Genomic DNA, 15,807 nt, shown 5'->3' on the forward strand with positions numbered 1-15,807 from the left:
ACATCTGTAGTGTGCGAGTGTGTGAGAGTGTGTGCGGAGGCTGTTTATGAATTTATGTCATACAAAAGCGTGTTTTATGAGTGAAACGTTGTGTGGTGTATATGGTGTGTGCTGTGTGTGTGTGTCTGCACCTGCAACAGCTGAAACCTGGCCGCAAACGTATCATAAAACTGAAAAGACGCCACGTTTTGCCGTCGTTTCGAGACATCCACATTGCCAGAGCCGCCACCTGCCCAACTGGCGAACAGGCAAACTACCCATCAACATCATCCTGCAGCGGGCGGGGGCACAAGGGGCAGTCAGCTAGCTGCTCTTGCGGCATACGTCAATATATTTTATGTGTTATTTCACACACATACACACACACTCGCAGAGAGTGCGAGTAACTGCGTTCGCCGTGGGCATCATTTGGCTCCGTTGCCTACAGCCAGGACGAAAATACTCGACCAGGCAAGGTGCGCACTGTGTTGCTGTAGCTGTTGCTGTTGCTGCCACAGTCAGTGCCGCAGTGACTGCTTTATGCGGCAAATGCAAATTTTACTAAATAATACATGATTTTGGTTTTATGTTGGCTCTCTGAGCTGCTCTGTACTCTGTGCTGTGCTCTGTGTTGGGTGGTTTTAACCGTCTGTGCGATGCGTGCGCGTATTTTGCTTGAAAATATTTCGTATGTGCTCGTTACATTACGTGATTTATAAATCAATTTGCTTGAAAGCATGCCACGAAGTCTATGCCAACTTCTGCTCCTCCTCCACTTTTTCCCTCTTAGCTTCTAGTTGTAGTTTATGCGAGCAGCCGAAAAAAAATGGAAAGAAAATGCTACAAGCAAATGTATTAATATTAATATTTCAAATGCGGGATTGTCATTAATAAATGTGAATTTCAGTTTATAATTTACTAGCAATTTTCTATTAAATCGATTGCTTTATTAACCTGCTTTTATTTATTTACTTGCAGCGCGATGTGATCAATTTGGAGCCAACGCGTGACGATGTGGTCAGCTGTGTGTCGAAGGGCAAAAGTCAGGTGAGTGCATAAAGAGAAAACAACAAGCTTGTTAACCTTGTCGTATACGTAATGTAAACAATCAATGAGCCGACGATGATGATGATGATGATGATGTTGATGATGGCACTTAGCAGCAAGCACAATTGTGGCATGCACGACGATTTGATTGATTTCTATATCATATGCTGAGCTAACTGATTACACAGCGCGCGCAAATCCATTTTTCTTCTCTTTTTTCGAGTGCGGCGCACGCGAGTTGCTGCAATTTGAAATTCGAACGTAACCGAATTGCTCTAGCTATAGCTGTAGCTGTGTATGTGTGGCAAGTCGCAAGTGCAACGTTGGCGCTTCTGTTAGCTTGGCGCTGTTATTGTAACTCGTTTATAATGTGACAGCAAATCCTTTCATTTGAAATCTTTTTCAATTTATTTGTGGCTTTTCAATTTGTAGCAAGCGCGTTTTTTCCTTTCTGTCGTGCGCTCCACTTTCGTGTGTGGCATGCTACACACACATTGCGCTCTGTCATGTCTGCAGCTGATTCTGCCTTCCAACTAGATGTCAATTGAACTGTCTGTATATATGCTTCGATGTGTGTCGGGTGTGTGTGTTGCTTAAGTCATCATAATGCTGCGTCTGTGGCAGGGATTTTCTAGCATTGTGTTGCATTGTTGCCAATTGATTTAGCGACAGTGGCTGCAACGACGCGTGCTATTACAAATTGTTGCATTTCTCGAGCACACTCGACCAATTTTGATTTATTATTGCATACGAGTGTGTTTGTGTGACTATGCGTATACTTAATGTTGCCATTTTGTGTAGCATACTTTGTAGCTGCTTTAATTGAACCTAATATAATGATTTTCTCTCAAATTCTCTCTCGTTACAGGTGTTCGATTGCAAGAACCATGTGCGTGTCATACAATCGATGCAGCAAGGCGATAGGCTCTACGTGTGTGGCACCAATGCTCATAATCCCAAGGATTATGTCATCTATGTGAGTATACACAACTTTCAGCTGCAGCCAAGGACACATTTTGTAACTATGCAACTATTCAAAAGAGATTTTTGAGGCCAACTTTGTGTGTGTATTGACTTAAGATCGCAATCCGGAAACAGCCTCGTTACACGCACACAAAGCAAAGCCACGCATGTGTTCTTTTCATACTCGTATATGAGATGAATAGATGTTGTCATCTTTTTATACCCGCTACTCATAAAGTAGAAGGGTATTATAACTTTTTTTATAACAGAAGGAGCGTCAACAGCCGAGACGATCTAGCCATGTCCGTATGAACACCAATATCTCAGAGACTATAGGAATAAAGATACAGTTTATAATTTGTACTCTATAGGTTATTTTGAATATAGTATTATATCAATATGCCAAATAAAGCTTTCGGCATATTTCGGTATTTTTGCGGTATATAAATATACATAATGGTCTGGTATCCCACAGTAGAGCAAACTCGGCTACAGCTTTTTTGTTAAAGATTTCTTGGCACACATATAAGTTTTTTGCCATGCATTGTGAAAATAGTCATTACTGCTCAGCTGCATTCAAATCACACACTATTGAACCTTTTGCAGCAATCCCCTCTTCACACCTCTTCATTCATTTTGATTTCTTTAGAAATACAAAATACAATGAGAATGTACTTTCACAGAGGTGAGCACCAATCAAAAATGCATTCTGAGGCGACTGCTCAAAAGTACACAAAATACTCAAAAACAAGCCAAACTATAAACCAAAAACAATATTTGCGCAAAAAGAGATTGCAGAGATATTTTTGGTTCATTGTTCTATAGCGACAATTAGCAACGGCTTTCAAATGACTTTTCTTTGAAAATGCACAAAATTAAAATTAATTGGAGAGTTTCATTCGATCTGAAGCAGCAAATTAGTAAGTAATTTAAACTCCTTTTTATTTCTTTGGTTTAGTCCAATCTGACGCATCTGCCACGCTCGGAATACGTGATTGGAGTTGGTCTTGGCATTGCCAAGTGTCCCTACGATCCATTGGACAACTCAACGGCCATCTACGTGGAGGAGGGAAATCCTGGCGGATTGCCTGGTCTGGTAAGTAAATTAATTAAATTTAAAAAAAAAAGAGAACTAAATAAGTTAACAATTAAAATATTTCTTCTATACAACAATAAGTAAAAAAAGTAAAACGAGAAATAATATAATATAAAATTATATATATTTATTATGATTATAATGAATAGAAAATTATAGCAAATAAATTGAACTCTCTTTTAATACACAAATTTAAATCAAATCGAAATACTAGAAAGTTGACAAAGCTTAGACTTATTTTGTTATTAAATCAAATTAATCCGAGGAACATAGTAGTAAAAGAAATAATTGATGATTCCAAAAGTACAAAATCCACAATGTATACATGCATACTTATTTGGTATAGTAAATAAATTGAACTATTTTTTTTTAACATACTCTGCAATACAAAAGTAATAGAAAAAGAAAATACATTTTTTAATATTATAAATGAAAGAAAGGATTACACAACTTTGACTTATTGCATTGATAAACTTAATAAATTTAACTTCACAATCTAAAATCATTTCTGCCAAGGCAAATGAGAACAAAGGAATTAAATTTATTACTATATCTTGTAATTGTATCTTTTATAGTAATAAATTTAATTATAGAATGCAAAACTTAACTCAAATATACCAAATATAAAGTAGTGTACATTCTGCAATTCGACAGCTACAGTTTTATACAAGCAGCTGACGCATCTCACTCTGATTCACTCTATTTGTATTTTGTATCTTTCCACACAGTACTCGGGCACCAATGCTGAGTTCACGAAGGCGGATACTGTGATCTTTCGCACGGATTTGTATAATACGTCAGCAAAGCGCTTGGAATACAAATTCAAACGCACGCTCAAATATGATTCCAAGTGGTTGGACAGTAAGTAACAAACAAACAAAAAAAAAAAAAAAAGAGAACAGAAGCAACCCAACCAAAGCCAACCGAAGCTCATGGCTGTGGCACTAGATAAAAATTGAAAAAGGATTCTGGATGCTATGGCGCGTTACAAATGATTTCGCGCTTGAATCCTCTTCTATTTTTTTGTTATGTATTCTTTTTGTTTGCATTACGTATACGCACTGTTGTGTGTGTGTGTGTGTGGCATTGTGTGATGATGCGATTCATGAGTAGCCGACAGCTAATCGGCTTAGGCTATTCAATTATGTAGATCGTTACTCACAGCAGCAGGTCATCAATCTGCGTCAGAAAGAATCTCTACTCCTCTCTTCTCATCTGTATTTTCTTTACAGAACCGAATTTTGTTGGCTCCTTTGATATTGGCGAGTATGTGTACTTCTTTTTCCGAGAAACAGCCGTGGAGTACATTAACTGCGGCAAGGCGGTCTATTCGCGGATTGCACGTGTTTGCAAAAAGGATGTTGGAGGCAAGAATCTGTTGGCCCACAATTGGGCCACATATCTAAAGGCACGGCTCAACTGCAGCATTTCGGGCGAATTTCCGTTCTACTTCAATGAGATACAATCGGTTTATCAACTGCCCACGGACAAGACACGCTTCTATGCAACATTCACGACCAGCACCAATGGCCTGATTGGATCAGCCGTGTGCAGCTTCCACATTAACGAGGTCCAAGCCGCTTTCAATGGTGAGTGCAGCAGTTCCATTCTAGTCATTCGATTGCATAAGCGTGGGTGGCACAAAGAGTATGTTGTGTGCATCACGTAGAGATGTGGCTTCTTGTGACAAAGTGTGTTAAAGATGTTTGATTCATTTAAAAATTTATAGATTGAATTTGAAGTTTGAAAATTCAAAGCTAAGCATAAGAGTTTAGAGCATAGAAATTATTGGAAAAGATTTCATCTTTATCTAAGTGACGACTTGTTATGAATATAAATTCTTTATTTAAACGTCCACTGATTAGTAATAGGTTCGTGGAGTATCTTAATAATTTCTATATTTAAATGCAACTTAATAAATTGATTTATTATTGATCATGACTATATTTAAATGACAGCTGATTAGTCCCTTTATCCTTTATATAAACGCTTTATTTAATATATATCTGGATGAGCAATTCATTACTTACAGAATTGTTTAATAGTAATAGAATATTAATAATAGTCCTATTTTTAAATGAAAGCTAAATAGTCTTAGACGCCTAGACCACAAGTTCTCATCTGCTTGAGTCGTAAAGGGAGTCTCGCAACCTTCGAGGCAACCCTCGTGTATTACTTATGTATGCAGGCATGTGCTTATGTAGATGTTAAGTGTTGTATGCAAAATGGATGCCCGCACACATGTGATGAACGTTATCGGAGCCACAATGTTGCCAACTGTCAACTCAACTGACGTGCAATTTTCTCTTTTGTTTTGCGAGCGAGCAACTAAATTGCGCTCAATCCCTCAAGTGCTTTGAGTGGAAATAGTAATAGAAACAAGAATAGAAATAGAAATAGAAATCGAAATACGAATAGCTATAGCAATAGCAATAGCAATAGGATTGGCAAATGGCAAATGCAACTTATCGGTAAATTTTATTTGCAAAACTGCAGCACATTGGTTTCAGCTGGCCCTCATGTGATTTTCGTGCCACACGGCGAGCCCAGAGCTCAGTGGACGGGGACAACTCTAGCTACAGTTACAGTTGCGATAAATCCAATATAGGTGTAGCGTACAGATCCAATAGTAGTAGCAGCAGCGGCAGCAGCAGCAAACACACACACTGTGAAGGTAGAGTGGGAGCTGAGCACTCACGACGTTGAGTGTTTTGTAATTTCAGTGCCCGCTCTCTCTTTCTTTTTGCAGCGTGTGCGGAGCAACATAAATCGTATTAGAAAATCCATTTGAATGGATTATTGCCACACACACACTGCCACTGAGCCACGCCCACTTAGAGACTCTTAACGTTTACGCCCAAGCACAACACAGCTGACACTTTGGGGTCGCAGATTTAAAACTTCAATTGCAACACTTACCACCTGGCTTGTTGGTTGCTCAGTTCAAAGTCGAAAATATAATGCCATATATATTGTTTTCATTCTCTCTTTTTCCGCAGGTAAATTTAAGGAGCAATCCTCGTCAAACTCCGCCTGGCTGCCGGTGCTGAACTCTCGTGTGCCAGATCCGCGACCCGGCACATGTGTCAACGATACCTCAAATCTGCCAGATACCGTCCTGAATTTCATACGCTCGCATCCACTTATGGACAAAGCCGTAAATCACGAGCACAACAATCCGGTCTATTATAAAAGGGATTTGGTGTTCACAAAGCTCGTTGTTGACAAGTAAGTTTTATTTCCACTTGTTATCTCTCTCTCTCCCTCCTTTTCTCATCGCATTCCTTGGCTATGCTCCTATTCAACATACATACGTACATTTTGTATGTATGTATATGTTCTTTACCTATACACGAAGGATGGTTTTTATTCAATTTTTAATTTATTTGCGTATTCTACGATTTGTTTCTGTGTTTCTGTTTGTGGTTTGTCTCTCAAAGTGCAATTTCATGTTCGAGCAAACTCATTTCATCATTTGAGTGCTTTAATTAAGCCAAGTCAAGCGTGTTTTGTGCTCCCAAAATAAAAGCGATATCAACATCAATTTGAAACATTCCTCATTGTGGCCAAACAAAAGTACAGATTTATCATAAATAAAAATAACATAGAAACAAATTATCCAAGCACACATTGATGTCGATAAAATCACGATAGTTTCGCATTTTATTAATGAATGTACTTAAATGATATTTTGGACTGACAATTTATTTCTAGATAAAGCCGATGTTCATTTGACATCACTTTAATACAAGAAATATAAAACAATAATATCTCATGTTCAATCTGTAGCGCAATCTGCATATGTACTTTAAATTAAATGCAATACTAACAAAAATAATATACCAAACAATACTATAATATAATGAAATCTATATCATAGAGAAAAATTCAAAATAATTCGAAAGCGGTATTATTACTTAAAATATACTGGCAAAATACTATACTTTCATGTATTGATATACTACGATATTCAAAATATACCATAATGAACAAAATAAATCAGATTATTAACCAAAGCCACCACAATTCATCATATGCAGTTTCTAATTTTTCAAACTATTAACTTGCTAATATAACAACATTTTCATAAAAATCGATTAAAAAACATAACATAGAAAACAAAACAAATACAAAATGAAATCTTCGGATAAGATTAATGTGCTTGAAATTGAAAAACAACTTGCAGCTGAAAAACTGGCTCATTTTCAGTCATTAACGCATTAATGCAAATGAATGTTGTAATTAAAAATACAATTGCAACATTCTGATGAAATGTTATTTGATAATCACATTTTTCTGTTGCTTCACCTTAAAAAACATGGCAAAAATGTAGTCGGTTTTTTGTGTTGTATTGTGATTACTTGCAAATTTATTGGCATTTCAAATTTAATTGCAGTCGAATATTAAAAATAGATAAATAATATGCATAATTGCATACAAAAAAATGTGACTGCCATATAATATTATTTACATGGGGTTTTCTATATGGATTAATTGCTCGGCAACTGACAACTGGCGGGCAGCAAATGGCGAAATCATGTGACGAATTTTAATACCGACATTTACTCGCATCGCACAACAGTTGCAAGTTGCCGACACGCTCAGGTGTTACAAGCCCGCTATTAATATGGAAAACAATAATAAAAGACAACAACAAAAAAAAAACATAAATGCGAATGAAAAGAATGCAGATGGGTCAGAGAGAGAGAGAGAAAGATGGGGTTATATTTAATTTCGTTAATATTCAGGTCGTTTATCATATTAAATAAGCATTTAATTTCGCAACGCATTGCGTCGTTTCATGTATTTTAATCTCAGCCATTGTATGCAACTCGCTCTTTAAACTGTTTGGGATTTTCTCTCTTTTGTTTTGTTTTGTGTGTGTGGCAGAATCAAAATCGACATATTGAACCAGGAGTACACCGTATACTATGTGGGCACCAATCTGGGTCGCATCTATAAAATCGTGCAGTATTATCGCAATGGCGAGTCGCTGTCGAAACTGTTGGACATCTTTGAAGTGGCACCCAATGAGGCCATCCAGGTGATGGAAATCAGCCAGACACGTAAATCTCTGTATGTGGGCACCGATCATCGCATCAAGCAAATCGATTTGGCAATGTGCAATCGCCGTTACGACAATTGCTTCCGTTGCGTCCGTGATCCATACTGCGGCTGGGACAAGGAGGCCAACACGTGCCGTCCATACGAATTGGATTTGCTGCAGGTGAGATTCAGAGAGTCCAAATCATTTCATTGTAAACAAAAATGCAAATTTTTCGCTCTTTATTTTGTTCGACAACAGGATGTGGCGAACGAGACAAGCGACATTTGTGACTCCAGTGTGCTGAAGAAGAAAATCGTTGTCACCTATGGCCAGAGTGTGCATCTGGGTTGCTTTGTCAAGATACCCGAAGTGCTGAAGAACGAACAGGTCACCTGGTATCATCACTCCAAGGACAGAGGACGGTGAGTCAAATGCGTCAAGCATGCAACATTCAAGTTTACTTCAATCGAATACGCTTTTGCTTGCAGCTATGAGATCAAGTACAGCCCCACCAAATACATTGAGACCACGGAGCGAGGACTGGTTGTGGTGTCGGTGAATGAGGCCGACGGTGGACGCTACGATTGCCACCTTGGTGGCTCGCTGTTGTGCAGCTACAACATAACCGTCGATGCGCATAGGTGAGTCCAGCACATTAAATGGCCAATAATTGACTTATAATTATTGCCCCGTTCTTTTTACCCTCGCGCACAGATGCACGCCACCGAACAAAAGCAATGACTATCAGAAAATCTATTCGGATTGGTGTCATGAATTCGAGAAATATAAAACAGCCATGAAGTCCTGGGAAAAGAAGCAAGCGGTAAGTTATTTGCCTGATTGAAATTATAAGAGCTTAGGCCGCACACTAATGAGCCGACGCCGTGTTGTCGTGTCCGTTGCCCAATGTCCAATGTCCGGTGTCCGTTGTCCGTGCAATCGGGGGCAGACACATGCCATAATAAATGATTTGGCGGGCAATTATTTTAATAACTTGCCGCTGACGCCGCCGCGGGCTGGCAAGCTGACACCACACACAGCACACACAACGTCAAATCACAAACAGTGTAAAGTAGTTAAGCTATCATTATCTAAACACCACCTGCCACCCGCACCTGACGTCCTGATGGTCTGATTGAGCGATGCTTTATACGTACGTTTCGAACGTATGCTAATTGCCTATGTGACAGGTATTCAGTGCCACATACATGAGCAATTAAAATGCAATCATTTTGTGTATCGTTGTTGTGTGCTTCAATATAATATGCATATAATACTCATCAACATTACCTTCAATTTGTTTTATCGCCCCCCAATAACAGCAATGCTCGACGCGCCAGAACTTCAGCAGCAACCAACATCCAAATGATATCTTCCGCAAGAACAATGTTTGATACCACGACAACATGCCGCCACCAAGCACGTCCATCAAACGTTTCTACTAAATTCATTGAACCACCTAGCGATGAGTTTCCAATTTAAATCAAATTCAATAGACGACTTGAGTTGAGTTGAGTTGTGGATGCAAATAGCAATCGATTGGCGCTAAACTGAATAAATAAGTTTAAATAAATTTAAGCAATATGTAAACCGCGAACTCGTAAACTCGATTAACTGCATTTATACGGATATCAACGTACATATGTATAGCGAACCACTTCCAGTACAGTGCATTTATTCAGCATACTCGATACTTTAATTGCAATTGCAAACCTCTAAAGAAAATAAGACATTCGTCTGCGCAATAACAGAAATATAATAATTCATCAATAGATAGCTACAAAAACGAAGAAACAAACAATAAAAGATCACTTCATATCGTTAATATAATAAACATTTTACATTTAATACAATATAAATAAAATTACATATTTAAGCATACTTAATGCATACTTAAAGTAAACGCAACGTTTCAACATGTTAATAATTCTATCGACAAATACAAAACTAAAGGATGAACAAGCAAACAAGTATTACACATAAACGTAAAAGTAAATCAGCAAAATGAGCTAGCATTTCATTCACGTAATTCATAATTAAATCAATCGAATCATAATTAAACTAAAATTAACCTTAATATACGAAATAGCAGTTAGCATTTAGCATACATATAAACACGAATTGCATCTAAATAAAAGTCGAATAAACCTACACGTAATTGTAATTGGAGAAGCAATGTGATGTTAAGTTTTGATACATTTATGAATTTGCCAGATTAAATCATCATCATCTGAATCATACCACGAGATGAATGAGTAACTAAATATGAAATGAAATGCATTTAAAGCAACTGCCGCATTAAATACGCACAACAACACATTCAAACGTACATATTGATAAGCATACTAAAATATTATGGAAATTAAATCAGATTTGCTTAATTGAACTAAACTAAACTAGATGAACTGCAACTTCAACTAAGTAACGTCAATGAGCAATATACATACATAATAATAAATATAAAATATTACAAAGCAGCAGTAAAATATCCAACGCTGAATTATACAAATAATATATAAATACAATCTACATCAAATCGGTCCATAGTTTATACACAACATAACATAATAAAAACTCGCATAATTCGCAATTTTGTCAATTTCACATGCAACTTAATCGTTTCTTCACATCATAATCCGAATTTTGATTTCAACTAAACTTGCCAAGACACAACAAAGCAAAAATAAACCGAAAATATGAATTTTTAGCATACTGTTCTATGTGTACTTAAGCTAAATCGACAACATTTTAGTTACTAAGCGTTTAGTTATAAATTAAATTTTAATAAAAAAAAAAAACGTATCTATAAAAACAAACTTGGTATCTTTTTCATTGGGCAATGATTCAAATTCAAATTATCAACATAATTTTCCATTACATTTCCACAATTTGTTATCTTCAATGCTGCGCCCCCATGAAGTGGATAATAACTACCCCAAGTTCTGACTGTGAAAACGGAGAGAGATAAAAAAAGTTCGGGCGCAAATCACAATCACAAAAGAATTAGAAAAGTTGCGCAGGGGGAAAAAAAGAGCGAGAAATTAAATCAGTCTGTAAAAAAGAAATAAAAATTAAATGAAAACAGCAGCAACAAAAATTACACGCATTGTTGAAAATGCCTCAAATAATTTCCTGCACTTAATTTCACACTAAAGAAAAGGCAGTAAAAATTACAAAACAGGATTTTTGGTATGACTTGGCCTAGTTTATGACAAGAGGAAATATTCTTAATAAAAAACTGCATATTAAAGAGATGAATTAATGCAGAAATAAGTTAGAGAGTTGTATTAATATAGACCTCTAGGGCGTCTTATCCCTTTTGCATATCCTGAGCTAATTAAAGCCCAAGCTGTGAGCAATATTTGGCTTTCACAAAGGTCGAAATAGGGCACAAAATAAAACGAAGGCAGTTACCCATACCCCGATTTCCATATTTTGCGCCTTTTGCCAGCCGCCTGCCAGCTGAATTGCTACGAAAATTTTCGTCTTTGTTCTTTAAAATTATCGCACAGCAAATAAATTTTGTTGGAATCTGCGCCTGTCATTGTCGTTGTCTTCGTCGTAGCTGTTGTTGTTGTTATTGCCTCGTCCCTGGCAGTCGTTGTAATTGTTTTAGCATCCTTTTGGCCCCGGCAGGGTGCCATCGTCCATTCTGCCAGCTTGCGCCTGGCTGTCTGCTTGAGCATATTACCAAAATGGTTGTCAACACTTTGGCGCAAAAGCTTTTAGAATTCATTTGAGCGCTCCGCTATCCACTCTCTCTCTCTCTCTCTCTCTCTCTCTGGGCCTGGTTAATGGTGCCCACGGCCATTTTTCCACGCTTTGTGTAATTTGGTGCTCATTATTTTATTGTGTCCAGCGTTTCAGCATTTCGGTGTTTCGGCATTTCGACGGGGAGCTGTTGCTGCGCACGTTGAATATCCAAATTGCAAATTTTAAGAGCCCAACAGCAGTTAATCTTTTTTGTGTTATTTTCTTCTTGTGTTCGCTTTTCCTTCTTTTTTTTGTTGTTATTTCGATTATACGGCAAATACCATTAAAAAACAATTTAAAGTTTATCACACGCCGTTTTCGCTGCCTATTTTGTGGCACACGACGACGCAAAAGCGAAGATTATTAAATACTCTGTGCTTTGAGAGTGTTGGGTTGGACTTTCGCTTAGAAATTTAACTGACAATCAAATGTAAATTTGGTAAGTTAAAGAATAGTAATGTGGGGTGGAACCTAAGCTACATTACCAAGCAATACTTTTGACTTTAGCATGCAGTTTCCAAATACGCAAAGCATTGACTTTTTGCTTGCTCGATAAACTCTCATACTTTTATTGCAAGCATCTTATTATGAAATTGAAATTGCAAAGAAGTTTCAAGATTACATCATGAGCAAATGCAAAAGACTTTTATAGCGTCTTCAGGTTTTTGCTGCTGTTCAGGTACAATTAATTTGACTGCCGCAGGATTGTTGGTTGGTTAGTTGGTTGGCTGCTAAACCATGACAAGCAACTGATGCGCAACAGACCGTAAGTGTTTGCCCTGCCCCATGTACTACACTGAAATTTACTTAAGAGGCACACACACAAACACTCACATGAAGTCTCACACTTATTTATACTCACGAAATAAGCCTTCAGGCATACAGTCTATGTCACATTGCGCATACGCAACGTGGCCCGTATGCGACGTGCTATGATTGTTGTTGCTGTTCTTGTTTCTTGTATTTTTGGTCGTGCTCTTTTCGACTGCTTCCGTGCAGACAATTAAAATCTGGCAGCATTTTACTTGTAAGCCGCTTAATAGGACTGCGAAGTCCTTTCTGCACACAGCTGCAGCATCAAATGCGACCCGAAAATGTGTTCATGCGTGAGAATCTCACATACTCACACACACATACACGTATAGGAGACTCAGGGCTGTTCACTGTACGTGTGATGCGATGTGTGTGTTAACTCAAGCCAGACAAAGTGCATGGCTAAAAGTTGCGAGAGAAGGTGGAGAGAGGAGAGAGAGTGGAGAGAGATCCGGCTAAATTATGGTCATAGCTTTAGGTTTATGGGAATATGCATGTTCTTACCTCTGGCTTAAAGCTGCACTTAGTTAGTTAGCAGTTGCATATTAATTGGAATGCTTGAGTCGAAAAGCAAAGATTGCGTCGACGGAATACAGAGAGAGAGAGAGAGCTGAAATGAGCTTATCGGCGACCACATTGCATAATTCCAACTGAGTGCGCCAAGACAAATGTTAATTTAAAATGAAATACTTTGAACTATTCAACTTGTGCAAATATTTTATCATCCAACAAGGCGACATTTATGATTGTCGCACACACACACACACACACACACACACACACAGAGACATACTAACCAGGCAGGCCAAAAGCTAAACCACAAGTTTTCTGCCCATTCTCCGTCTGTCTTCTGTCCTTATAGCTCCGCTTTTCTGTTTGCTTTGTACTGAGTGTGTGTGTGTGTGTGTGAGTGTGATTGTGGGTTGCTGCTGCAGGACATTCATTTGCTGAGCAATTCTGTTCTGGATATTTGCTGTTCTGTTCTGTAGCTGTGTCTGTCTTGGCCATGTCTGTGTTATCAAGCGACCAGGTCAAGCGCAAAGGTGAGAAATAACAAAATTTCAAATTTGGTTTCAGGGCATTTCAGCTGCTGCACCAAAGATTATTGGGTTAATGTGCACACCCAATTCTCCAACACTTCCCTTTCTCTATGTCGCTCTGTCTGTTGCTATCTCTGTGTTCTATCCCATGAAAGACAAATACCTCGAACTGCAGCTACAAATTCGTATTTCCATTTGCACACTTTTATGCTTGTGAATTGTAGCAGTTGGCAGTTTTACACTCACACTTACACATACTCGAAATTCATATTCAGACACAAAAGTCCACACTTTGTTGAACTTAAATTGAATTCCAGTCTCACTGCTGTTTGACAAATACAAATCTTAAGTATTTGTGCATGGACGACAAGATAAGTATAATTAAAACTACAGATTTACGAATATTCATATAACTTTCTATACATGTTTGTAACTTTTAATTGGAAATCTTTAACAATTTATTCGTTATGCGGCTTGCAAGAAAATACATTTGCAACATTTGGCACTTGACGATAAGATTTTTGATTGGCACTCTGATTGAAACATAGTTTTGTTGTATTCTTAGCAAGCAAGAAATCAAAAGTAAATTGCGAACAAACGGCAAAGACTTTTTTAAACCAAACTAATTCGAAAGCAGCTCTCAATCCAATTAAATGTATAATGCATACACTGGCAAGAAAGCTATTAAATGAAGATTTTATTCTAATATATGGAAATCTTGATCTTACAAAACACATATTGATTTCAAAAACATTTGATGTTCTTATTTATAGAGGAAAAATCTGTTAAAACCACAAAAAATTTAATAAAATTAAAAAGTATTAATTAACTATACTTTTTTGTATTATACGAATTATGCCCATCACTATTATTATTCAAATGTCATTCAATTATTCGTATTTTTCGATTTTAAGATTTTTGTATCCTAAGTCTAGTACCTTTGATTTTTTAAAGAACTTGTCATTTTGCAGAATGTTTTTAGAAATAGTAATTATTGCTCATGATGCTGACATCTAGTATATTTTGTACTCTGTGGTATATTTTAAAAGCAGTATCTATATACATACATGTAAAGCCATGTATGTTATAGCCTTCTGCGAATATAGCCTGCTATATTCGGTATTCTATGGTATATTTTAAATGCAGTACAATATATATATACCAAATAAAGCCTACAACATTCTTTTTAGTAATTTTGCGGTATATTTCTAAATTATTTCGACAATACTGATTTATTGAAGATTGGAAGAAGGATATCCCACAGTTGAGCATACCCGACTGTAGGTTTCTTACTCGTTTACCATGTATTTTTTAAGAAATCATTAGAAAGCAACAAAAGCTTTTCTTGAGCTTATTTTGATTACCTTTGAATACTTGTAATTCCAATATTTTGTTGCCTTATAATGAATTAGCTGCTAAATAACAACACTTAAAATAATACCCAAAATTGTCAACCAAAGTTAGCTTGAATACTATTAAGCTAATACTACGCAAAAGTGATTTACATATTCAGCAAGTTTCTATCGCGATAACTCTATTATATAGCCCCAACTTCATCGTCCATCCTCAGTCATTTCCCCTGCATAATCATGAAGTCTGCTTTGTCACCGAGTTCCATTTGAACTCGCGACCATGTCCTTCTCCTTCTCCGTCTCCATATTCGTAGCCGTAGCCGTAGCCGTAGCCGTATCTGAGCTCCTCATTTGCGCTTAAAGCGCATTTTTTCGCACCAAAAAATTAAGCCCAATTATGCTTGATTCACTGGCTTGGAAAATTAATTATGTGCACCTATTATTATTGTTGAGCTTGTGCATTTGGCCAGCAGCGGCAGCTTCCGTCGTCTGTCCCACGTCGCACGTCGCACACAAAATTAAAATTCATATGATATTAAATTTGATTTTTTTTACTTCTCTTTGACGGAAGTACTTGCTGCATATTAAGTGTCATTATGCATTTCAGTAAATGAGAGAAAGAAGAGTATGATAAAGTTTTTCATCAGATCAAGGAAGGCGTTGGCCGGCTATGTCACAACCTGTGCAGCAGTTTGTGTGTGAGTTTTCATCAACATT

General features: G+C 37.3%; 1 protein-coding gene across 2 annotated transcripts in view; it reads left to right on the forward strand.

Moving 5' to 3' along the window:
* The window catches only part of LOC132789708 (semaphorin-2A), a 51,884-nt gene extending 41,916 nt beyond the window's left edge, over positions 1–9,968 (forward strand). For both annotated transcript variants that reach the window (XM_060797921.1, XM_060797922.1), the window contains exons 5-15: positions 958–1,026; positions 1,895–2,002; positions 2,948–3,085; positions 3,814–3,946; positions 4,318–4,674; positions 6,085–6,313; positions 7,976–8,312; positions 8,391–8,554; positions 8,621–8,773; positions 8,847–8,955; positions 9,455–9,968. In XM_060797921.1, the coding sequence (XP_060653904.1) occupies positions 958–1,026; positions 1,895–2,002; positions 2,948–3,085; positions 3,814–3,946; positions 4,318–4,674; positions 6,085–6,313; positions 7,976–8,312; positions 8,391–8,554; positions 8,621–8,773; positions 8,847–8,955; positions 9,455–9,526 (1,869 nt within the window). In that variant the 3' untranslated portion in view covers positions 9,527–9,968. The remainder of the gene's footprint in view (positions 1–957; positions 1,027–1,894; positions 2,003–2,947; positions 3,086–3,813; positions 3,947–4,317; positions 4,675–6,084; positions 6,314–7,975; positions 8,313–8,390; positions 8,555–8,620; positions 8,774–8,846; positions 8,956–9,454) is intronic.
* Positions 9,969–15,807: the final 5,839 nt, after the last annotated feature.

This window comes from Drosophila nasuta, chromosome 3 (genome assembly GCF_023558535.2).
Source record: "Drosophila nasuta strain 15112-1781.00 chromosome 3, ASM2355853v1, whole genome shotgun sequence".
Taxonomy (NCBI): Eukaryota; Metazoa; Arthropoda; class Insecta; order Diptera; family Drosophilidae; genus Drosophila; species Drosophila nasuta.